The sequence below is a fragment of the Chelonia mydas genome, chromosome 8 (assembly GCF_015237465.2).
Source record: "Chelonia mydas isolate rCheMyd1 chromosome 8, rCheMyd1.pri.v2, whole genome shotgun sequence".
In the NCBI taxonomy this organism is placed as follows: Eukaryota; Metazoa; Chordata; order Testudines; family Cheloniidae; genus Chelonia; species Chelonia mydas.
The window spans coordinates 21,589,357-21,613,004 of record NC_057854.1 but is presented as its reverse complement, the minus strand read 5'-3'; the positions used below and the strand labels follow the sequence as shown (position 1 = coordinate 21,613,004).

Genomic DNA, 23,648 nt, shown 5'->3' with positions numbered 1-23,648 from the left:
TCTTCCATTCACAAGCTGCTTTCTTTTCAGTGGGGAAGGAGGTGGAGGGGGTGGAAAGCACAGGCCCCAACAGGCAAGGAAGTTCCCTGGTGTTGGAAAACTCGGCTCTCCCACCATTGTTCCTTTGTGTTGGCTGTATTATTTTGAACTTCCAGAAGAATTGTTATGAAGCTGGGAACCTGCAAAGTTTGCTCCCCATTGGGCCTCTCCCAACGCCTCAAGGGAGGTCCATTGGCACATGCTGTAGTGTGGATGGGTGTCCTAGGAGGACTAGGTGTACACAGCTGGGGCAGCAAGAAACATGGCAGCAAAGAGGCTGAGAAATACAATGGGGAGAAGGAAGGACTTTCAGAATCCCCCACCACACCAAAGTCCCCCGCAGAGTGTGGGAATGAGAGGGCTCCCTGTGGCACCTGCTCCCCATGAGATAGCGCTCATGCTGTTGGCCACCCCCCCCCCCCAACGTGGCTGCGTTTCAGTGGTGATGCGTGCATGCAGATGAAGCACCTCGGGACTCACTCTTCTCTAGAGTGCTTCGGTCATTAAGAAGCCCACTTAGGTCTTACAAGATGTTTCCAGAACTGAAGGCCTTGGGGATTCATGCAAGCCTAGTACCCATACTCAGGCTCATCTGGATTGTCTGGCTAGAGAACACCCAACCCTCATCCCCTTCTATTATTCAAGTGCTGAATACTCTGAGGACTGGGTTACTAGAGGCAGTTTGCCCTGGAAGAACCTCTGCTAGGCTGAGGTGCTCCTTGCGTAGCCCCTGACCCCGACACCGTTGTTGCATTCTAGTGCCCAATTGCTGAGCAGGAGCCAATGCTAAGCTCTCCTAAAAAACCATCTCCACTCATCCCCACCCATGTGTGGGTTTGCAAGCCTTCTGACCTCATTGGACTGCCCCGGAAGGGAATTTACCCACCCCACACATACAGCAATCCTCCCTGCAGCCTCTCCAAACAGGGGACTCTAGGATCAGAGACTGGCCGGCTTTGCCTTTCAGAACAGGTTAAAAATCTCCACCATAAGCCAACATTGTGTGAGTCAAGAGAGGGATGTGTGTCTCCGTGTCCCATTGTGGTGATTAATAGCCTTACCTGATAACCCTAGAAAAATCAGCCTTGAAGGATTAACATGAGAGCCACTCAAAGGCAGGGGGAAAAGGGGGGCGGTGTGGTCTCAGTTCACAATGTAATTGCTAGCTGGCTTCTCTTTTTACACAGGATGAAGGAGCCTGCAGGTTTCATAAGAGGCCCACTGGCTCCTTTGTCCTGTCCCAGTGCTGGGGAGAAGACATGGGAGAGCCAGAGATTAGATAGTAAGAAGGCTGCACCAGCACTGACCTACTATTCCTTCTTCACCCGTGGCTCCACTGCCAACCATGACTCGCTGCTGAGAGCAGCTGGCAGCAATGGGCTCCCCTCTGGGCCAGGCTGAAATGCTAATGTAGATAGGCCCAGACCATTTTCAGTAGTGTTACAGCTCCCAACGTTGCTGGCTGCACTGAGTTCAAGTTCAATTTGGCTCCTGACCTCATGAGTGCCAAGCTGTTTTCAGCACTAGTTGAGGGGACCAGGAGTCCCCCTGTTGATAAACGATTGCCTGGAATGGACCATTTTCCTGGCATAAATAGGGCTTTTGCTAGGGAGCGCTTATCACTTATTAGTGTCAAGTCTCTCAATTACACAGGAAGACGCAGAGATCCTGGCCCTAATTCTCAGTTATGAACTTGTGGCAGGAGCAAGGAGTGTGCGGAAGAAGGGGGCAGGACAGTGCAAGTCAAAAGTGAAGATGGGCCCTGGGAAGCCCACAATAGCTGTTGTTCAGTGTGTCCTACATGGCCTACACCCTTCCTCCTCCTGCCCCATTTTCTACACCAGGGAACAGTGCTGGTTTAGAGCTCTTCCATCAGCTCAGCCCCTTCACCAGCCAGAGAGGCCCATAGAACAAATGGTATTCTCAGGGAGTTCATTCTACCCCCTTTAAGAAGCCAGAGCAGCAAAAAGCGGCCTTAGTGTAAGAGGACGGGGCCTGCTACCTTCAGTTCATAAAACCGAGTGCACGTGCCAACAGTCCAAGACCCAAGGAAGGGGCTGGAGGGAGAAGGAACCCACAGTTCTCCATTACAGTAAGGGATTCCAGCTCTGTTTAAGCTTATGAGGCATTTTGCTTTTAAGGTTGCCAACTGGCCCTTAGGAAGCAAAATACATATATCTCTACCATGTTCTCTAGTTTGGTAGGGGTCAAACCCCAAGTGGAGAGAGCTGGAGTTACAAACCATAAACTGATTTAGCACGAAAAGCCCTCCTCCTTTTGGACTCTCCAAGAGCCAGAACACACTGGATTTAGGGTAAAATCAGGCAATGTGATTGCAGCATGTGTAGACATACCTGAGCTAGCTTTGATCTAGATAGTTCTAACAATATCAGTAAAGCCACGGCAACACAGGCTAGCCACCTGAGTACATAAACCAGGGTCCCAGGTGGGCTTGTACTCAGGCAGAAAGCCTGAGTTGACACCCACATTGCTGCGGCATCCCTGCTATTTGAGTTAGCGAATGTACGCCTACACATGCTGCAGTCACACTTCTGACTGCAGTGTAGACGTCCCTAGAGACTGGGGTAGCTCCACTGATTCCAGTGGAGTCCCTCCTGACTTACCCCAGCACGCATGAAAGGACACCTGTTGGGGCCTGATTGTCTGCTGAACCAGGGGTTTTACCAGCGGCTCTTTAGCTCACACACACAGTGGGGTTCACTACCTGGCATTTAAATACTGTTTGCGTATACAGATAGTGAGGGAACAACAATTAAAAAAAACCCCATTATGCTTCTTTCCTGTTCCCCATGGGCACCATTTGGAAAGCCCTGTAGAATGCGGGAGCATCAGGACACTGCTGCTGGGTAGTTTGGAAGCATTTGCTACCCACTTTGGTGCCACTCAAAGCTAAGGATTTGCAGATTATTGCAAGAAGCATAAAGGATCACACAAGACCCTTTAGCTAATCACTTATGTATCTTCATCATTAAATGGATGGAAGTAGCCTGTGCATGAACCTCAAATCCACATCTAGTGACAGTAGCAAAAACTCCAATTGACTTCAGAGCAACTCTCTACTCACTTAGACCAGGGCTGGATGAGGGCCAGCCCATTCTCCTCCAGACTGACTTCTGTCAACTCTTTGCACCTCCAGAGGTATATCTTCAGCTCTGTGGAGTTTCAGTTTATCATCCCTTGCCCCACACATGAGTCCCTTCAGTTCAGTAGTCAGACTGATATCTCATTTGTGGCACGGTAGCTCCAATTAAGTCTGGAGTCACGCCAGGGATGCACTTGGCTGAAGGAGTGGTGTGTTGACTAGCTTTCAATAATCCAGCTACTGGGATCATTTTCAAACAAATGAAAACTCCAGGCCTAGGGCACCTGGGGGGGAGAAAAGTGCTGCTCTTCACAACAGCATAACCAAACAATGGCTCAGACCCAAGAGATTCAGAACTATACCCTGGCATTTCTAGTGCCTTTCTCTGAACTTGCCGGAAGAGGAAGGTCTTCCACTAGGTCACGTCCTTGTGGTTGTCTGCTTCTTATAGCATCAATAGAAACAGGGGTGAGGGGGTGGGTTATGGTCACTGTATACTGAACAAACACAGGTCAGCAGTTTGTACATGCAACTAGTTTGCAGTTCCACATTATGTCTGGGGAGTTGCACAGTTTGTGCATGTAATTACGTGGCTTAAAGAAATACAAAGAGCTGGTATTTATTGTCACCTGTAGGGTTCAGAATTAACATTCTATCAAGGTGAAATGGGACACTTTGTGCTGCTCCAGACAGACGTTCTGAGAAACCCCAGGCACTCACACTGGGAAACTTCTTCACAAGCACAAGGCCTATATATTTTTTTTTTAAAAAAAGTAAAATTTTGCAGAATCAGAATCTGCCAAGGAGGCCGGATAATACTTAGATGGGAGTGGCCAGGAGTAGGACACCCCAACCTAGTCCAAAAAGCACTTGTGGCTTTTACCCACACAAAGCTTCAGCCCTAGAAAAGCCAGACTGAAGGCTCCAGCATCGGATTTGGATGGGCAACATACCTTTCCTCATATGAGTAGCCATGCTGAAGTCAATGGAACAGCCCACATGTCTAGAGACTAACTGCATAAGCAAGGGTCAGCTCTTGCAGACCCTGATTGCAGTTTGGTTGCGGAGTCAGTTGCTATCATATTTAGAAGTGAACTTGGAGCAAGACTAAATTTAAGACATTTTAGTGACGCAAGTCATTTTTCAACCAGTGAAACTCCAGACTAGCCATTAGAGCAGGGGACTGGGTGTCAGACTTCCTAGATTCTACACTGACTTCTGCCATTGGCTCAGTGAGAGATCTTGGGTAAGTCACCTCCCCCTGACCCTGCTCAGTGCCTCAGTTTCCCCATTGCTAAAAAAAGGATGATACTTCATGTCTCACAAGGATTTGTTGTGAAGCTTAATATTTTTAAAATGCTTGGGGGTGTGTAGATGAAAGATCCAGGAGAAGGGCTAATTATGTATTTTCTAGAGCTCTCAAATTAGGTTGTTTTTACTGGCATGAGCATCACACATGTGGACACTAGGGATGCGTGTGCACACATACTTTAAAGAAAGTGTGTGTGTAAGATTTAATGGATGTTAACAAGAATAGCTAATAGAAATGTATGCAGTGGTGTAGTCCTATCGGTCCAAGGATATTAAAGGGACAAGGTGGATGAGGTAATATCTTTTATTGGACCAACTTGTGCTGGTGAGAGAGACAAGCTTTCCAGTTTACACAGAGCTCTTCTCTTCCGGTCTGGGAAAGGTACTCGAGTATCACAGCTAAATACAAGGTGGAACAGATTGTTGAGCTTAAGCAGTTAACACATATGTTAAGAGACCACTTAAGGTCAAGTGGCCTGTTGATACCCCTCCAGTCAAAGAGGGAAAAAGATGGGGGGAGGCAGCTGGGGGTCATTGTTAGTGGGTTACAGGTTGTTGTAACAAGCCATAAATCCAGTGTGTCTATTCAGTCCCTGATTTTTAGGGTCTAGCTAAATTATGAATTCAAGCTCCTAAACTCATCTGTTGAAGGTGTTGTGGAGGTTTCTTCTGAGGATGAGGAGAGAGAGAGAGAATGATAGTTTTGTAAAAAAAGTGTTCACCCACAAGTGACAGGGTGTTTTTCTCTTATTTTCCCCGTGTCAATCACTGCACCCTGGAATGAACTGTCTGGGGTAAACACCTTTAACAGTCCCTTGAAATAGATGTTAACTACTCATGCTAAACTCTTTTCAACCCTGTATTTAGTGCACCCTGTATCTGTTTACACTATGGACCTTACAGTGGCACTGCTGCATTGGTGTAGCTGCATGATCTCCTGTGTAGCCGCTCTATGCCAGTGGGAGAGAGCTCTCCCATTGACACAATTAAACCACCCCAACGAGCAGCGGTAGCTATGACAGCGGGAAAGCATCTCCCACCCACATAGCGCTGTCCACACCGGCACTTTTGTTGGTGTAACTTATGTCACTCGAGAGGTATTTTCCACACGTAAATTATACTGACAAAAATGCTAGTGTAGACACAGCCTCACCTACCTTGTCTCTCTAATAGAGATAGAAGAATACAGCTGCCTTCACACTGATTCATAGAAATGGAAAAGCCCCATTAGGTTACCTAATCCATCTCCTGCCATTGGAGAATTGTTCTCTTCGGTATATTCTCCAGTGTGTAATAGAGAATAGCTGCACAAATTCAAAACATGAGCTATCCAGATAATTATTAACAGATCATTTAAACTCACACAAAACATCCCCAGTAATTGAATTGGATATAAAAAATAAATTAAATTCACACAGCTAGATACACAAGGGTTTGATGGTTGCTTTAGAGACCTTGAAGTCTGAGGATGGGGAGGCGCCTGAGAAAGATTATTAGCAGACTCTCTGAAAGGTTTTTGTGGTTTGTTACAGCTAACCAAGGAGAAAAAGCAAACTGAACTCTCCTGAAATGGACAAGTTGCAGCTGTCGGTCCACTGGTCAGAAGGGGGCTATTGTTTTGGATTTTCTTTGGCTGAGTAAAACAAAACAAAGAAAATACACTACTGTGTATATTCACAAACAGCGATGCCATGCCTGACTGCCCCTTGTGCAAGGTAGAACAGGTCTGCTCACCTGCTATGGGAGACCCCTGCAGCTCAAAGCCATAGTGTGGCAAGTGGCTCCATCAGTGTTGAATTGCCCAACTTTGATCAGTTCCTATACCAGCCTTTGCCCCCCTTACCTCATCTGCTCTACAGCTATATACAAACACACACAAACCCGTATTGTTTCCCAACCTGGTTACAAACATGGTTCCAATCTGTAGTATTGACTGGATTGTAACCATAGCCCATAGCTTTATAGGTACTTGAGACAGATTTTGCCCAGGTAAGGATTACAGGTTTGGGTCTTTTGATTAGAGGCCAAATTATAATCTCATGTACAGTGTAAATCTGGAGTAGCCCCATTGAAGTCAATGGAGTCGCACCAGTGTAAATCTGGTGCAACAGAGATCAGAATGTGGGTGTATATTTACAACCACTCGCCTGAGAGCACTTCATGATGTCTTAAACAATGAATGAAGAGAGAGGGCTGAAATGCCCTTTTAAAGGAATAGCCAGCCAGGGTGCAGACCTGCTGAGTAATGTATAAAAACAAACTTAAGACCAAAGGAGCGAGTGTTCAGATTACTCAGAACCCAGAGTAAACTCTCTTTTTCAAGCCAAATGCTGGCATCGGTCTCTTCAAAACAAACCCTGTGGAGTGCAGAAAGCAGCAGGTTTGCCTGGCCTCAGTGCATGGCCCTCCCCTTAGATAGGGGACAAGGGCGCAGGAGACCACAGAGACTGGAGCAGGGAGCTGCTCAGTGGCACAGTTCTGGAAGGCAAGCCAACACAGAGAGCCAGACCCCCTGTCAGGAGGGAAATGCGTCCCCCAACCCCCCTGTAGTCTCTTTAAGCCCCCAATTAAAGCTGCCCCAAGGGACATGCATTTCCGGCACTGGGGTTTTCTTTCCTGGATTGGTGTTGATTTTGGGAAACGAAAGGATGCAAATAGCTCATGAATAAAACCCACAGACATGGGGGCTTCAAAGAGCCTCCGGGAAGCTGCAGCCGAACAGACAAGGACAGAGGTTTCCATCACCTCCTCTGGGAGGCAGAGGACAAACACGCAAACAGGAAGGGCTCCGTGGTATGGTAACACAGCTATTTATGCCTTCAAAGCACTCAGTGACCAGCTCTCTAGTGAGCTGTCCCAACCCCCAGCGAAGGAAAGGTGGGTCCATATCCTTAGCCCTATTTTGAAGATGGGGAAACTGAGGCAGACAGCCACGTGGGATACTTATAAAAAGGGAGGACTGCCATCTAACTAGCGATGCCCTCACAGAGGTGACCTTAACAGAAACATTCTGGGCTCATCAGAAGATTTCTCAGTGGAGTTAAAACGAAGGGATACCCACTGGGCAGTTGGATCTCAGGAGCTACCGATAGGCTGCTGAGGACAAAAAGCCATCTCTACAGGCACTAAGAGAACCTGGAGGCAACATCAGGAAACCCTCCCAGGCTGAAGCTTCCTCACTGCCAGAGCCATTAGCTCATGGTGCTGGGAGAAGATCCAAAATACTGGGTTTGTCTTTGCTTACCCACCTCTCTCTCCGAAACCCTTTGGCTCCACCGTGCCCTCCCCCATCAACCTCAAGCTCCAGGACAGCTAAGATCACCGCTAATTGTGTTCACTGCGGTGGAAATTCTGCACACTCAGCACTCCAGGGCTCAGTTACTCCAGCCATCATTACAGCTGGCCCCCTGGCATCACTTACTGCTGAACGCTGCAGAGACAAGGGCATGGCCTCGATGGTTAGCAAGGCACAAAGGTGGATCTCTAGAGATCCTGTAGGGCTTGAGTATCCTCTGGAAGGGGGTGGGGACCCTCCACTCCTATTAAAGTCAATGGGAGCTGAAACACTCACAACCCTGCAGGATTAGGCTCATATAGATGTCACACAATATCCTAGTATGCTTAGAGTTAAATAATCCATCTTCAGGAGAGAACAGCTGAGGAAGGGGGAAAATAAGACACAAAAAATATGTTTAGATTTGGCAGAATCAGTGAGGGGATATGGGGAGACTGGTCCAGACTTCCATGAGCTGCAGAGCAGAAGGCTCTTTTGCCAGCTGTGGCCAGAATGGATGAACAGAAAAGATGAAGCTGTCGCTAGAGCAGCAGAGGATGGAGCAGAGTGAGATCCAGCCCATGAGGTCAGCAAACCCATGGAGAGTTTAAAACCCCCTCACCCTGGGTAGTTTCGACCTAGAACCTGAGAATGAGTGGGGAGCCAAAGGGGCCATGTATACAAGACACACAGCATTTGTGCAAATGACTTTGAGCACCACAGGAGAGCAGCACAGAGTCTGTCGATGGCTCAGCCACCCTCAATAGCCCAGAGTGGGAGCTCCTTTTCGGAGTTCTTTGCCAACCTCGGATTTTTTCCTGAAGTGAGGAGTTCCCGCTATACAGAGTCTCAGTTTAAAAATAATAAATTTTTAAAAAAGCACAAGAAGAATTTGGAGGCACAGAGTTACATGAAAAAGTTCCCCAAAGCACCACCTTCTATGCCTGGCAAAGGCTGGCATGTGCAGCAGGCATGCACTGCCACTGCACCCAACTAAACAGTGTTAGCAAGTGACCAGGAGCCCAAGGGCTGCTCTTAGTTTACACAACCTGGATCTAATTGCAGCACAGCCACCACAGCACCCTGCACCTTGAGCTAAGCAGCTACTGAAGAGCAGGATGCCGTGGCGAATGTGTGCAGGTAGCACTTTGCTCACTATCAATACACAGCATTGGTGTTGCACAGGGAAAGTTGACATATTAGCGGGCCACAGAGAAAGCAAAGCTGCGTGCTTGGGACAGCAGCGTGGTACAAGGAGATTCTCCCATGAATGACTGTGCACACTGAAGGGATACTGTGGCCTGTGATTTGTGTTCCCAATAGGTTCCTTCCAGCCCAGCTGAGAGCAGGATAAGGGTATTTTCTCAGCCGAGACAAGCCCTTCCCTTTCCGCTCATTGCGGAATGCCATCAGAAGAATCAGGTGCAGCATCAAGGTCGTGGATTTCCTATCAGCTTAACCCTTCCTGTGCTGGAGAGGACAAGCCAGCTTATAACATTAACCAGGAAAAAACCTCAAACAAAACCAAGACACTGTATAGTCTTGGACGCATGCGGAGATTTCTGATTGGCAGTCATTGATGTCACGCAGGTTTATAGACAACAGATCTGGGCATTTCCAAGTCTGCATTTAATTTCAGGACACAGTGCCTGCTCAGGGGACAGGAATTGGGGTCGATGGTGTGCGTGGTAGCTTCTATTCCTGACTAGAGCAAGTCCTAAGCAGGTTTCTATCCCATGCTGTGCTTCAGTTCCCCCACTCTGTAAAATGATACTAGGCCGCTACAAAGTACCAGCAATGAAATTCAAGCCCCTTGAAATGAGATGTCACATTTTGATTTATTTAATTGAATTTTACTAAAAATTTGCAAAGTTCCAGGATTTTAAAAGTTCAAAAATCCAGAAGCACCCCCCACCACACACACACTAGTCGAACCTTCCTTTCTAATGAATTACCAGGATGTCTTCCTGCTGTTCTGACTCTTGATTAGCAAAAGACATTTGGCATCACCCAGCAGTTGGGTTCACTGCGGTTCTGCTTTCAGGACCGAGTGTGTGAAAACAATGCTGTTGGAGGAAGAAAACCCATGGCATTTGTAAAATTTCTAATTGCAAAATTGATTACAGAAAAGATTAATTTTCACATCAGACTATATGAAACATCAATAGTCTCACTTATTTCCAGGAGAAGCCTGCCTTTTTTTTTTTTTTTTTTTTGCAACAAATGTTATGAAAAGCAAAATGTTGGGGCCACAGAGTGACTCAGAACTAAACTGCAAATACAGGGGAGTGAGAGGGTTGGGTTGGTGAACCTTCTTAAATAATACACTTATTTATTTTCACACAGTGCTGGGCAAGCCTTTCCTAGTGCCTAGAGGGAAGGATAAGGTTTAAATGAAAAGTGCTTTGAGCTCCTTGGCTGGAAGATGCTACAGAAGGGCAAAAAGATTTTAGTACTGTAAGTGGATGAAAGCCAATGCAGTCTCTTTGGCCTCATGTGGGTATCCACCAGTCCCAGGTGGCGTGGATGAGCTCTGCTCATCAGACTTTTTGCAAGCTTGATGGGGTAGCGCATGGAGCTGTTTATTCATGCCGTGTTCCAGCGCGGCTGGGCTTGCGTCATCTACTGCAGCTGAACAACAGAGTCAGAGGGCCTTGACGCGAACAGAGCGATCATTCTGGAGAGTAGCATTTCCAGGTTACAGTGAGCTCTGGAAACTGGGCACCGTTTCCACACCACACTATATGCAGGACAGCCCTCTGAGTGATAAGTGGCCTGCCCTGCAATAGCCTGAGGAGTGTGGAACAAAACAGATATCCATTGCCAGCAAATAGTAAAGTGCACAAGCCTGCTCATGGCTTTTCCCCAACCCAAGTAGTCACCCTCTATTGATGTGAGGAGGCTGGCAACGTGCAGGATGGTATCACTCCAGATATCCAGACTGAGGTGCTGGGGAGGGAACCCAGCCACTGGAGTCACAGCTGTTCCTCTTTTCCCAGGATGGTCCTTTCTGAAATTTATTTGAAACTAGTGCTCTAGCAAAAGGCACTCAGGACAGAAAACTTTGTCCTAGTTAGAGATAAGCCTGAACCAGAACCCCAGATCTAAATACTGCCACACTTGGGGCTCCAATCACATCTCTAGTTACAACCTCCTCTGATCCAGCAGATGCAAAGTAAGGAGCAGGTTGTGGCTTAGGGATCTGGAGCCAGAGGAGCTTGAACTCAGCACTGAGCAGAAGCTGAGCAGCAGGGCATGGCTAGTTGCTGCTGGCCACTGCTGGGGTGGTATGTGCTGCCTTGTATGAGAGGATGATCAAGGATTCAGGAGTGTGAGGAAACTTGGTGGGGCACTGGAAGGTGGAGTCCCTCCACGGAGGTGCAAGCCTAGCAGGAAGCAGGGCCAGCCTCATGGGTGGGCAATGCCGGCAACAGCTCAGAGCACTGTGACCAGGGGCACTATGGTCAAGAGCTGTGTTTCTCAAACTGGTGGGGTCCCAACTCAAAAGGGGGTCACAAGGCTATCGTAGGGGGGCAGTCAGGAGAGTGGCAGCTGGGCACCCAGCTCTGAAGGCAGCGCTGCTGCCAGCAGCAGCAGCGCAGAAGTAAGGGTGGCATGATATTGTAAAGATGGCACCAAAATACAAGCTCGCCCAGGGTGCCGTTTCCCCTAAAGCTAGGCCTGGCAGGAAGTCTTGTTTACAGAATGAGCTGCTGAAGTTATTGGACATCCTAATGTCTGGGTGACGGTGGGCTCATTGTTGCCTGCAGTTCCATTCACAGTGCCTGCCCGATTACCTTCATCTTCCCCTGGAATTGCTGCACTCCAGGCTGATGTTCTAAGGAGCATATGCAGCAATGGAAGCCCACCCAAAAGGACGGGCTTCCATTGCTCTTCTCTGGTTTGCACTGAGCTATAAAAAGCGGCTGCCTTTTAGTCCAGTTAGAATTGCAGTGGCTTAGTTTCCAGAAGAAGGAATGGCTGCAATGTGGGGGAGAGCTCTCCACTTGCCTTGGAAACCAACAGCTGGGCTGATACGATATTTCTCACCCCCTCCACACGCCCTTCTGCGGGGCTGCATTTTAGTAGAGGCTGGGATTCCTGCAGCAGAATTTTAGGCAGCAGATCAAGTATGATCCAGGGTCCCTCCCACCAAGCCAGTGCCTCCTTGTTCCTGTGGTGAGATGAAGTCAACTTTAGCCCTGGTGCATCTCTATTGGCATCAGTGGATTTACACCAGGAGGAATTTGGCCTGAGAGCTGGAATTTTAGAGAAGCCAAAAAGTCAGGAAAGAGCAAGTAATGGCAAGAAGCAATGGGTCCACGAGGGCTGTATCCATAGCTATCTAACACAATGCTCAGATTAGTTGCTTGTGCTGGCCTGTCTCTTGTTAAACTAAATGGCCCCCTCCCTACACCACTCATGGCTTGTTGCTAAAGGCTCAAAAACAGGAACTTGTCAACAAGGGAGATCAGTGCAAACACATGTGTGCACACTCAGAGCATTATTACACAAATCACAAGAGTTTTCAAGTTCCACTGCTCAGGAGCTTACAGGAGGGAGCAGGAAAGCTGGACCCTTCCCTGGGGACAAGAGTTTTCCCACACACCCTCACTTGCAAAGCCTTTGGCTCACCTGGAGCATGAAATCCAGTAAGGCTAAGGGCCAGAGAAGCACTAAGCAGGGATAAGGGGCAGAGCATGTGTGGCATGGAAGCAGCACTGGATGTGGCTAGAGGGCAGAACATAGGCAATGCAGGAGGGACACGACTTTTCTATTCAGGGTGACCAGGACCCAGCCCTGCAGTTAGGAAAGGGGAGCCCTAGGACACATCTGAAGTTTCTCTCCAGTCACTGATGCTCCTTCCAGAAACCACACAAAGCATGGAGGGCTCCCAGAGCCTGCAGATGATAAACAGAAGGGCAGCAGGACGTTTAGATTAGCACAGAGCAGCCCGGGTGCCAATGGCAATTTATTGTAAACATGAAAGGAGAGAGTGCAATTGCTGCTGAAGTTACCATAGAAGGCACCTAGGAGAGAGAAGCAGCAAAGCAGAGCTCAGCACAGGCAGACCTCAGCCCCTACTTGGAGAGTCACAGCTGGTATACACTGAAGAGTTACAGCGGCATAGCTATGTCTCGCAGTTAAACAGCCCTTAGCACAAGCCCCATGATGAGTCTGAGTCGGCTGGCCTGTGCCAGCCATGGCTGTCTAACTGCAGTGTAGACAGACCCTCAGAGTGCCCAACTGGAAACTCATCTTACTAGGGAACCCCCTTAGTAGGGAAATGCTGGCATTTCACAGACATATTCAGCCACATTTTTAAGGGGCCACTGATTTCGAATGTCTGTTCGGAGATGCCTGAGAATCAGGCCTTGGGTGTCTCAAGTTGCACACTCAGGATCAGTGGCCTCTTTTGGAGGCTGTGTGTATCAGCCCTTTAATTCCTTCAGCCCATTAGTTTGTTAATCTGCTGGTCACAGGAGTGCAAATGTTAACACCCAGCAAAGGGGATACAGTGGACTCCACTGAAATCCTCTGAAGTGAGGATGGGGAAAATTAACTTATTTTTTTAAAATTCAAGCTGTGGCTTCATAAGCCCAAATAAAATGGCCACAGACAAGGGGTTACAAGCACAGTACTGTGTCAGCTGCATACACCTCAACCCCTTCCTTTCCCGTGAGGTTAGGATTAGCCCCATTGCACAGGTGGGGAAACTGAGGCACGGAGAGGCAACATGACTCTTCCCCCAATTCCCAGAGGGGGTTAGTGGCAGAGCTTTCTGTAGCCTGATTCCCAGTTCCCTGATCTGACTCCCTAGACAGACACATGGTCCAAGTGGCCAAGGGATGACCCTTGAGCACCAGTCTCAGTACAGTCCTGAGCACCGCACACCCAGCAAGGCTACCTCACCTGAGAGAGCACCCCGACCCAGCTGTGAGAAGTAGTCCCAGCTCCTTGGCTGACTAGGACAGGTCCCTATGCCAGATGGCTGTGCAGCAGATAGGGTGACCTGAGTTAGTTAATGAAGAAGAGGGCTGTCAGCCTTCCCTCCAAGCCCCATCCTTCACGGTGGATAGGCAGTCAGCTCTGAACACTGAGCAACCTTGCAATGAAAAATAATAATAAACCCCAACACAAGTTTCCACTGAGGAAACACCACCCATCCTTTTACATAAAGGGAAGGGAAACACTTGACCCTCAGAAGATTTGTCTGCTGCTAATGCAGGGCTCAATCCAGCTCAGAGCATTCCCACTTTTCACAGCAGAAGTGACCCCTTTGGGAGGCTCATTCTCCTAGTCTCTCCTTCATCCCACTGGCCCTGTACCAATGCTCTACAAAACGCTAACAGCGCTTACATTGGAGTCATCTTGCCTTTCTGGTCCAGGGATGCTCCTCCCAAATCTGAAAGTTGGGATCTTCATCACAAGTTGCTGGGTCAAGCAGGTTTATTTATAACTACAAATCAAAGCCATGTAGCTAAATGAGATTGGCTCCATAGACAGATGCAGGAATGCATATACATAGAGGAGATATGTATAGCACTTCCAGAAAGGAGCAATAACACTCCCATCTGAGAGCTACCCCTGCTCTGTCCTGGGTTAGGAAGCACCTTCCACAGATGGTCTCAGATGGCACTTCTCTCCTGGGCTGATTCACTCAATGCAGAAACACAATCCTATATTACACTTGAATGCAATTATTTTTCTTACTGTTCTTATTCATCCCTTAAATTCTTAAAACATTTTTTTTTAAAAAAAAGCTAGGCTACTTTCCATCATTAATTTCTCCCAGTTTGGACAGTGAAACATGGACCCTAAAGTCACTAACTTTTGTTTCTAGTCAAGGTTGCTCTCAGCTTCTCCAGCACTAGAAGGATACTGTGATATTTGTGTGGCCGACACTAAAGGGGAAGGGTTATTAGTTAAAGCTGCTGGCTCTGTAATTTCCAAAAAGTTTCAAGGAAACATCTCTATTGATCTTAGGTTTTTGTTAAAAATACATACAGAGCCTGGGCCAAATCTTGAAGTCCTGCTCAGGCAAGAAATCCCTATTGACTGCAATGAAGATATTGTCTGAGTAACGCCTGACTTAAATCAGTTTAAGGAGCCTCAGGATTTGGCCCCGTTAGTCTGGGGATACATTGGGCCCAACAGCCTCCCTTTAAATGGCTAAGCCGAGGAGGGGAGCTGGTTTACAACCCACCGCGCAGTGAGAATGTAGGGCCCAATCCTCCAACACGGTCACGCAGCTCTTGATCCGCGAGCAGCCCCCCCACCCCCAGCGGGGCCACCCCCGCCAGCGAACGCCAACGCCCAGAGCACAACGCGCGTCGGCGCAGCGCCCCAGGCAGCACGGGGCCAAACAGCCCATCGCGGAAGGATCCGCCGCTGGGATTAGCGGGGCAGCACAAAGCACGTGTCTGGGAGCACAAGGCCATTGGGTGCCCAGGTGCCAGGCAGCGCCACCTGGCCGCAAGGACACTGCTCGGGTTTCCCAGCCGTGCCTGGGTCCCTCGGAAGCGCCTTAGCGACGGGAGACAAAGACACCGGGTCGGCTGCCGTGCCAAGCGCTCCAGCCCCCCTGCGGTAACAGCCTCCCCACAGCGCTCTGGCTGCAACCCCCGCTGCCAGCCCGGGCGGGCGCTTGCTGCTGCCCCAAACACGCACGAGGCCCCCTGGGACGGGACCCAGCCTCTCCGCAGACCCTGGCGCGTCCCGCAAGCCGGATGCTCCCGCGCACAATGGGCGGCCGCCCCCCGCGGAGAGCAGGGGTGGGTGTGGCAAGGCCCTTTCGGGCCAGGGGGTGGGAGGGGATCGGACCCCGTGCTGGGTGGTTATGTCCTGGGCCTGCCCCTAAGTCCCGGGGGTTCTGCCCAGGCTGGTGCAGGCACCTTCCAGCCCCGGGGCCGCAGGAGCGGCGCCGGGCGCACGCCGCGCTCAAAGCGAGGAGCAGGCAGCAGTCCCCAGCCCCGCGATCCCGCCGGCGGCTGGGCGCTAGGGTCCGGGGCTGTTCCCGGGAGAACCCACCGCAGCGCCCAGACGGGGCACCTGCTCCCCGGCCCGGGCTGCCAGAGCCAGCGCCCGCAGCCCCCCGGCCCGGGCTAACGCACCCAGCCCGTGCGGGGCAGCACGGCCCCAGCGCCCGGGCACAGCCCCGAGCGAGCCGCGCTTACCGCTCAGCCTGTCCATGCTGCCGGCGGGCGCGAGGCGGCAGCGAGGGGTGCAGGGTCCCGGCCTGGAGCGCCCGGTGTCCGGCCAGAGGATGCGCCTGTCTCGCCTGGCACAGAGACGTCAACCTTTAAATCAGCTGCCCCGCCCGCCCTGCGCTTCCCCGGCTGGGTGCGGGGTCTTAGCGCCCGCCCAGCCCGGTCGCCGCACCAGCGGCACGGCCCTGCGCTAGGCGCAGCGGGGAGGACACCTCTGCCGCCTCCTGCCCCTCTTCCCCCCCACATCTCCCCAGCCAGCCCCCGCCCAGCCACCTCTCCGGCCCCCATATTCCCCCAGCCAGCCCCCACCCCACCCACTGCTCCTGCCCCCCAGCCAGCTCCCCCACCCCAGCCACCTCTCCGGCCCCCACATTCCCCCCAGTCAGCCCCTCGCCCTGCCCCCCACATTCACCCCAGCCAGCCCCCACTCCAGCCACCTCTCCTGCCCTCCCCATCCAGCCCTCATCTCTCCACTGCTCCTGCCCCCACATTTCCCCAGCCAGCTCCTCATCCTGCCCACCGCTCTTGCCCCCCACAGCCAGCCCCACACCCTCCCATGCTTCTGCCTCCCAAGGTCCACCCCACAGCCACACCTTCCACCCACACACCTCTCCTGCTCCCCCACAGCCAGCGCCTCACTCCACCCACACACTCCCCAAGCACTTCCGCCCCCCTGCAGTAACAGCCTCCCCACAGCGCTCTGGCTGCAACCCCTGCTGCCAGCCCAGGCGGGCACCTGCTGCTGCCCCAAACACCCAGCCCCTCACCCCAGCCACCCAGCTCTCCTGTTCCCCCCTCTGAGCCAGCAGCACCTCACCCACCCCAATCCCTCATCCTCTCACCGAGATCCCTAGGCACCGTGCTGCAACAACCTGTTCCGCCATACACACACCAGCTTTTCTTCCCCTCCCCAATACCTGTCCACTGGCAAAGCTCAAATGTGGTGGGGCACTGAGCAAGCCAAGAGGAACGCAAGCAAGCCGCAGATCAGGCAGAGCTGAACAACGGGGGATACTTTTAACAAAAAAACAACTCTTGTTTCCTGAGTCAGCACTTTTACTGTACATAGCCTGCCTTATTGGAAATCCTGGGGTGAGTGCAAGTCTGTGTGGGGTGGAGGAAAGCTGAGTCTAAAATGAGGGGCAGTGATCAGGATGTTCTCCCCCTGCCCTTACACTAACCCCCTCCCCATACTCCCCCTTACCCATTTCCATAATGATAGGAGCAAGGCTTTCCTAGCCTGAGAAATAGGCCAGCTTTCAGTTTCCTCCCAGGTGAAACCCTAATCACTCTCCTTTCCCGCTGCTGTGCTTCTGTAACTCCCAAGCTGCTCTTCCTTTCAGGGTTCTGGGGTGTTTCCCTTGTACTCTGGATGTTGCATCACAGCTGGGGTGACAGGCGACACCTCACATGGCAGGCAGCATCTGGAGTAGTAGAATTCCCATAAGTACACAGTCTGTGTGGGAGTGAAGCCCGAGAAGTTCATCCTGATCTGGGCTGGGAATTCGTCACCTGCTTATCTTCTGCTGGCTTTACAGGATGGATCAGTGTAGGGCATGTTGTTGATAATCACTGGGACTGAACAGACACATCTGGCAGTGCTCCTAGAATGCTTTTGTGAGGTTCAAGGGTGCAAGGGGTAGAGGTCAGCCACCAGCCAGTAACATTGACGCTTCTGGGCCCCAACCTGCGCAGACAAAGGGACTGGCATGTTTTGAGTCCACCACACCCAGGTGTGTGTTTGGGAAAGATGGATTTGCACTGTTGTCTACCCAGAATAGATGAACATGGACAGTGTCAGCGGAAACTCCCCCCACGACACTGCCTTCCCTATGTTTCAAAGTCGTTCTGGAAATACCAGCTCTGTCCAGAGAAGTTCAGACTCTTAGGTCCGCTGGTATCTCAGCCCCTGTGCTGAGATTGCAAACATGGGGGCCAGTTAGTGTTTCTCCTGGCAGTCATTTCCATGATGTGCACATTTGTCTGCAGAGAACTCCCAGACTCATGTCACGGGACCTTTCAGATCCTTGTGACTTTTAGGCACTACCACTCCCAGACCAGAGGTGAATGGGTGATACAGAGGCAAATAGCTCCATAGCCCATTAGCACCCCCAAGAGCCAACTATTCCCCAGAGGAGCCAGCTGCCTTCCCAGACACGCTCCCTCCCCAACCCCATCCGGGAACCCAGATTACTTTCTTTTCTCAGAGCACATTGGGTTTGCTGCAGCTAAACTGCAAATAGATCTTTTCCTCCAATTCAAATTCTGGTTAGTGGTGGAGGGCACACTCAGGCCACAGCCTTCAAAGCAACTATAGAAATGGCCAGCTGGGCCCAGACAGGCTTGTGGTTGTGGCCTGCAAAGCACTAAAATTAGCAGATTAGAACCAGCCAGAACAATGGTCTTCATGGAAAGGTTTTAATGCCCCCACCTCACCCTTCTCCTTGTGGTGAGCTCCTGGGGGAACAGAGCATAAGGCAAACACTGCTAGCTGCAGGGACTGGCTCCTTCTTAGAATTCAGTAGGCTGCCTCGCTGGAGAAAAGATCTGGTGGGATGGGAATACAGCCTGTACTACAGACATGGTGGACACCAAACACAAAGGTGACAAGGAGACAGCCCTGTCTGCTGCCCCCTTAAGGCATATATAGGAACAGCACATGTCTGCTAGTAGCATATTTCGCCAGCCAAGGAAATTGCTCCCAGTGCTGTTTGGTGAATCTTCTTGCAGCCCGGCCAGGCCTTTTGCACCTTCCTTGCTTTTTGAGAGCAGCTGCCTCCATTTGTCCTTTGTACTTTCTTTATGTTTTGACCTTTCCTGTCAACCTCTCATGAGCCCAACAGGAGTTTTGCCTTTGATTTCAGTGGGAGCTGGTTTGGCCCACCAGTATTCACACATAGTTTGCTGCTGGGGTTAGGTAAGTGAAGGAAGGTGCTTTGCCTCCATCATCGTGGGCCCTTTGGCATGCTGGCTAAAATCTGTGTCTCCCCCACTGAGGCTTCTGTTCCCAACTTATCCTAAAGACGAAGGCCTGTGTGGGAGAATAGGGCCCTTTGTCTCCCCTGCCACAGAGTGAGGAGCAGGAATACCGAGGCCAGAGGGCTCATGCTGTATGCACTACAATGACAATGCAGTGGGACAAACTACACGAACAGGGTGGCAGGGTGCTGGGCTTCAGCTTTTCCCTTTTGCCCCTCCTCCTGAAGGGCCACGCAGGGGCACCCCACAGGGCAGCTGCCCCAGGGCACACTAGATAGGTACAATATTAATAAATGGAAACATCCAACCCCAGCACCTAACAGATGGCAGTCCTGCATCTTTCCTAAAAGATCCTGCACTTCAACTGAGTCTGAAACGAAACTCAACAATCACAGCTGCAAACGTCTTCCTTTTTGACAGGTTCATGGGGAGGATGTTTCCTGGTAGGTTCCCCCTGGAAGATCACAGACTTGGAGGGAAAGCCCTGCCTCCCCACATAAAACAGTTTACTACTGTGCCCCCAAAATATACACCAAAACTACCTGCCAGGAGCAGGGATCAGCAATTATATTCTGCCAGCGTGAACTAATGGACTGATCACAGGGCTGGGAGCCAGGGATTTCTAAAACTGGCTCTGTCTGATACACTGCAATAAGTCACTTAACCACTCTGTGCCTCAGTTTTTCCACCTGCACCACAGAGATAAACACACCTCTGCCACCAGGGGGATCTGAAGAATATTTAGTTAATACTTACAAAGTGTTTTGAAAATGAAAAGTGATTTGTGAGTGCTAAGCATTGTTATGATTTGAAGCTCTGAATCCTCTAGGGATTATCAAGGGAGTTGCTGCTGAAGACTGAGGTTTCTCATAGCCCCAAATAGCTGAGCTTGATTTAGGGAGATGCAGTTTTATGTGGGTGAAATCATTATAAATTCAATTGGCTGCACTTACTGCTATGCTAAAGTAGACAGAAGCAATTACCAGCACAATATTACACTCTTCACTTCATTCCACAGCCCATTCCATGCTGAGGTAAAGCTTAAAGACCCATTGCTGCGTGCTGAAGACATATTTTCTTCCTTCTGCTCCAGTCTCATGGTGCCAGCCAGGGGGATATGCAATGGTGCCATGTACGAGCACAGCAGGGCAATGGACCAGAGTGGGTAGTTCCCCTATCGCACATTGGGAATCTGATGCCAGTTCTTTGTGTATTGAGTTTGGTGGCCTCAGCCTAGAAAGTAACATGAGGCAAATGCAGCACAATCAGCAGCAAGAGGCTGGTTCTCTCTGGGGAGAATTCAGCATTCACCTGAGGATGGCCTCGGTGGTGGTGCTCACCTGATGAAGGGGATGAAACCCAGCAGATGACAGAAACCAGCATGGAAAATTCCCAATACAGGTTTTAAAGATAATCACTGATAATCAAAGAGCTGGAACAGGCCCATTAGGCCATGGAGTCCTTTCCCTTTGCAAGAGCAGAACATTAGCCTCCACTCCCATAACAGAGAACGTAACAACTGATATGACACTGGAGTGTGAGCTTGCTTTGCTGGGCATGGACTGGAGAGCATGGGGTGGGCACTCCTGGGACCTGCCTGAACATTCACTCAAGAGACCAAACAGGAAATCAGAGAAACATACAAGACAACAGGCAAATGGATTTCTGTTGAAATAGCATATTAGTAAAAACACCAAACAAGCAACAAAACTCTACAATTTCCCCCAGAGTTATAGAGAGTCCTTGCAAATGTCTTTATTACCTCCCTCCAAGAGGCTGCTCTCGCAATTTGATCTGGGACAGGGGACGTTACTAATGGCTGAGAATCAGGAAAACTCCAGCTGATAAAATAAAAAGGGGAGATGCAGCTGATTCAGTTTCTAACAACAGTCTAACATGCCTCCTTCCCCCTTTCCCTACAGCTCTCAACCAGCTACTTACACACCCACTTAAAATCTCATGAGTAGACTCCAAACAGACCCCAAACCAGCTGCTGCTACTTCAGGACAATTCCTAACCAGAGAGATAGGGCCTAAGCTACAGAGTTCAAAGAGTAACATCCCAACTCCCCCAAGTCCAGGCCTGGATGGATCTGGGATCTTGATTCAGGCCCACTTCAAATCCTTACAGCCACAAAACCCCTCAGCAGAGGTGCTATTAGGGACATATCCACCCCCAATCTTGGGCTTTATGCATTACACTTTGTAAACGGCTTGGATCTGTTACTCTGATGTAAAATTACTAACAGTGGCTTTGGATGTGGGGAGAGGGGGGCTCTGATGAGGACAAACCACCGTTCTGTTACTTGCAGGAGAAGAAATTTGCAGGTATGGGTGGAAGGAGCCTGGAGCAGCTGGAAAGGAGTAGACTAACACGGCTGCTACTCTGGAGCAGCTGGGACACTGTGGTTTGGAAATATGAAGGTTGGGAAACCTATTTCATAGCACAGTACTGACAGAATGACTCCTGTGATCAATGCCAAATCACTCTGCCATGGCCTGTTATTAAAGAACCACCACCAGTACCAGGGAAACTAGTGACAAATACTCCACCCAGAAACAGTTCTGCTTCTACTGCCTATATTTCCTTCCCCCTGTGCTTTAATTCCCAGGGACTGTTTTCAGGCCGTGGGGGAACATGTCTCCTGGAAGCCTCTGTTGCTGCTTATTTACTATTCCTCCCTCTGAAGTCATAATCATCTGCTTGTGACATCCCAGCTGGCTCTGTGGAGAGACATGTGATCTCACAAGCAGATAAGTACTTTTGTGGAGGGGAAAGGAATAAGCCACAGAGGAATGTAAGACCCTAATGGGATGAGATCCTGTTTGCAAATGTCCCCAGTAATTAAACAAAGAACAGGGGAAGGGAGATGCTGGGAAGATAGGGTCTCTCAGCAGGATTGTCCCCCTGAAGAAGGCTTTGCAGAGTTTACCATGTCAGGCTGGTGGCCCTTTAGATAGGACAGGGGGATGGTAGGCTCATTAGTGAGCCCTCTGGAGCGAGAGGTAGCACATGTTCCAGTCTCTCAGCTCTGGGCCCTGGAAGTGTTGCAGATGACACAGATCTGACACATCTTGTAATGTTAGGTTTCAGAGTAGCAGCCATGTTAGTCTGTATCCGTAAAAAGAAAAGGAGTACTTGTGGCACCTTAGAGACTAACAAATTTATTTGAGCATAAGCTTTCGTGAGGTACAGCTCACTGCATCGGATGCATTCAGTGGAAAATACAGTGGGGAGATTTTATATACACAGAGAACATGAAACAATGGGTGTTACCATACAGACTGTAACCAGAGTGATCAGGTAAGGTGAGCTATTACCAGCAGGAGAGCTGGGGGGGGACGGGACCTTTTGTAGACAGCCCCCCAACCTGAAGCAAATATTCACCAGCAACCACACACTACACAATAAAAACCCTAACACAGGAACCTATCCTTGCAACAAAGCCCGTTGCCAACTGCGTCCACATATCTATTCAGGGGACACCATCATAGGGCCTAATCACATCAGCCACACTATCAGAGGCTCGTTCACCTGCACATCTACCAATGTGATATATGCCATCATGTGCCAGCAATGCCCCTCTGCCATGTACATTGGCCAAACTGGACAGTCTCTACATAAAAGAATAAATGGACACAAATCAGACGTCAAGAATTATAACATTAAAAAACCAGTCGGAGAACACTTCCATCTCTTTGGTCACTCAATTACAGACCTAACCCTTCAAAAACAGACTCCAGCGAGAGACTGCTGAATTGGAATTAATTTGCAAACTGGATACAATTAACTTAGGCTTGAATAGAGACTGGGAGTGGATGGGTCATTACACAAAGTAAAACTATTTCCCCATGTTTATTTCCACCCCCCCCCCACTGTTCCTCAGACGTTCTTGTCAACTACTGAAAATGGCCCACCTTGATTATCACTACAAAAGGTTCCCTCCACCCCCCCACCCCCCGCTCTCCTGCTGGTAATAGCTCACCTTACCTGATCACTGTCCTTACAGTGTGTATGGTAACACCCATTGTTTCATGTTCTCCGTGAATATAAAATCTCCCCACTGTATTTTCCACTGCATGCATCCGATGAAGTGAGCTGTAGCTCACGAAAGCTTATGCTCAGATAAATTTGTTAGTCTCTAAGGTGCCACAAGTCCTCCTGTTCTTTTTACATCTTGTAATGATTCCCTACGATTTGCATCAGCAATGCCCTGCAGGGTTTGGCTACCCCTGAGCTCCAGTGCAGGGGTATTCTCCCCTGGCAGCTGGGGATGGGAGAGCAGGGGAGGGAGAGAACAAAATTAAGGCGCTGCCAAATTGGGGCGAGGGGCCATGTCATTTCTACCAGGTGCCAACACAGATGAGGCATCTAGGGAGGGAGTCTATGTTAGCAAGGGGTGGGGTGGGCCACGCCAACTCCATTCACTTTCCTCTTTCAGTTCAAGCCCAGCGGGTAGGACTGACGAAGGGGGAGGGAGACTGCAGCCCCCTCCCCCAAGGACTGAGAAGAGGGGCAGTTTAAGTATACCAGGAACCATCCTACTATTAATGGCTGAATCAGATGGCAGGGCCCCGCCTGCTGGGAACCCTGGTGTGAGGGAGGGAACCTCTTCCTCTGGCTCCTGAAGGCGCCTGGCCAGGCTGTGCAGCGTGAGTGGGTGATACCAGGCCAGGAGCCCAGGGTGTGAAGGGGCAAGGGAGGGAAAAGGGCCAGTGTTTTACTGAACTTG

At 50.1% G+C, this 23,648-nt stretch overlaps 1 protein-coding gene and 1 long non-coding RNA gene across 5 annotated transcripts in view; both read right to left on the bottom strand.

Annotated features, from left to right (window-relative positions):
* Positions 1 to 16,050, bottom strand: part of AFAP1L1 (actin filament associated protein 1 like 1) — a 57,408-nt gene extending 41,358 nt beyond the window's left edge. For 2 of the 4 annotated variants that reach the window (XM_037907197.2, XM_037907198.2), the window contains exon 1: positions 15,905 to 16,050. In XM_037907197.2, coding sequence (XP_037763125.1) covers positions 15,905 to 15,920 — 16 coding nt within the window. In that variant the 5' untranslated portion in view covers positions 15,921 to 16,050. The remainder of the gene's footprint in view (positions 1 to 15,904) is intronic. The other 2 variants (XM_037907195.2, XM_037907196.2) reach the window with 1 other exon arrangement.
* On the bottom strand, positions 9,782 to 14,597 carry LOC122461395. Its single transcript, XR_006283255.1, has 3 exons — positions 14,560 to 14,597; positions 14,088 to 14,187; positions 9,782 to 9,793 (listed from the first exon to the last, which is right to left on the bottom strand). It is a non-coding gene; the product is annotated as an uncharacterized LOC122461395 (long non-coding RNA).
* Positions 16,051 to 23,648: the final 7,598 nt, after the last annotated feature.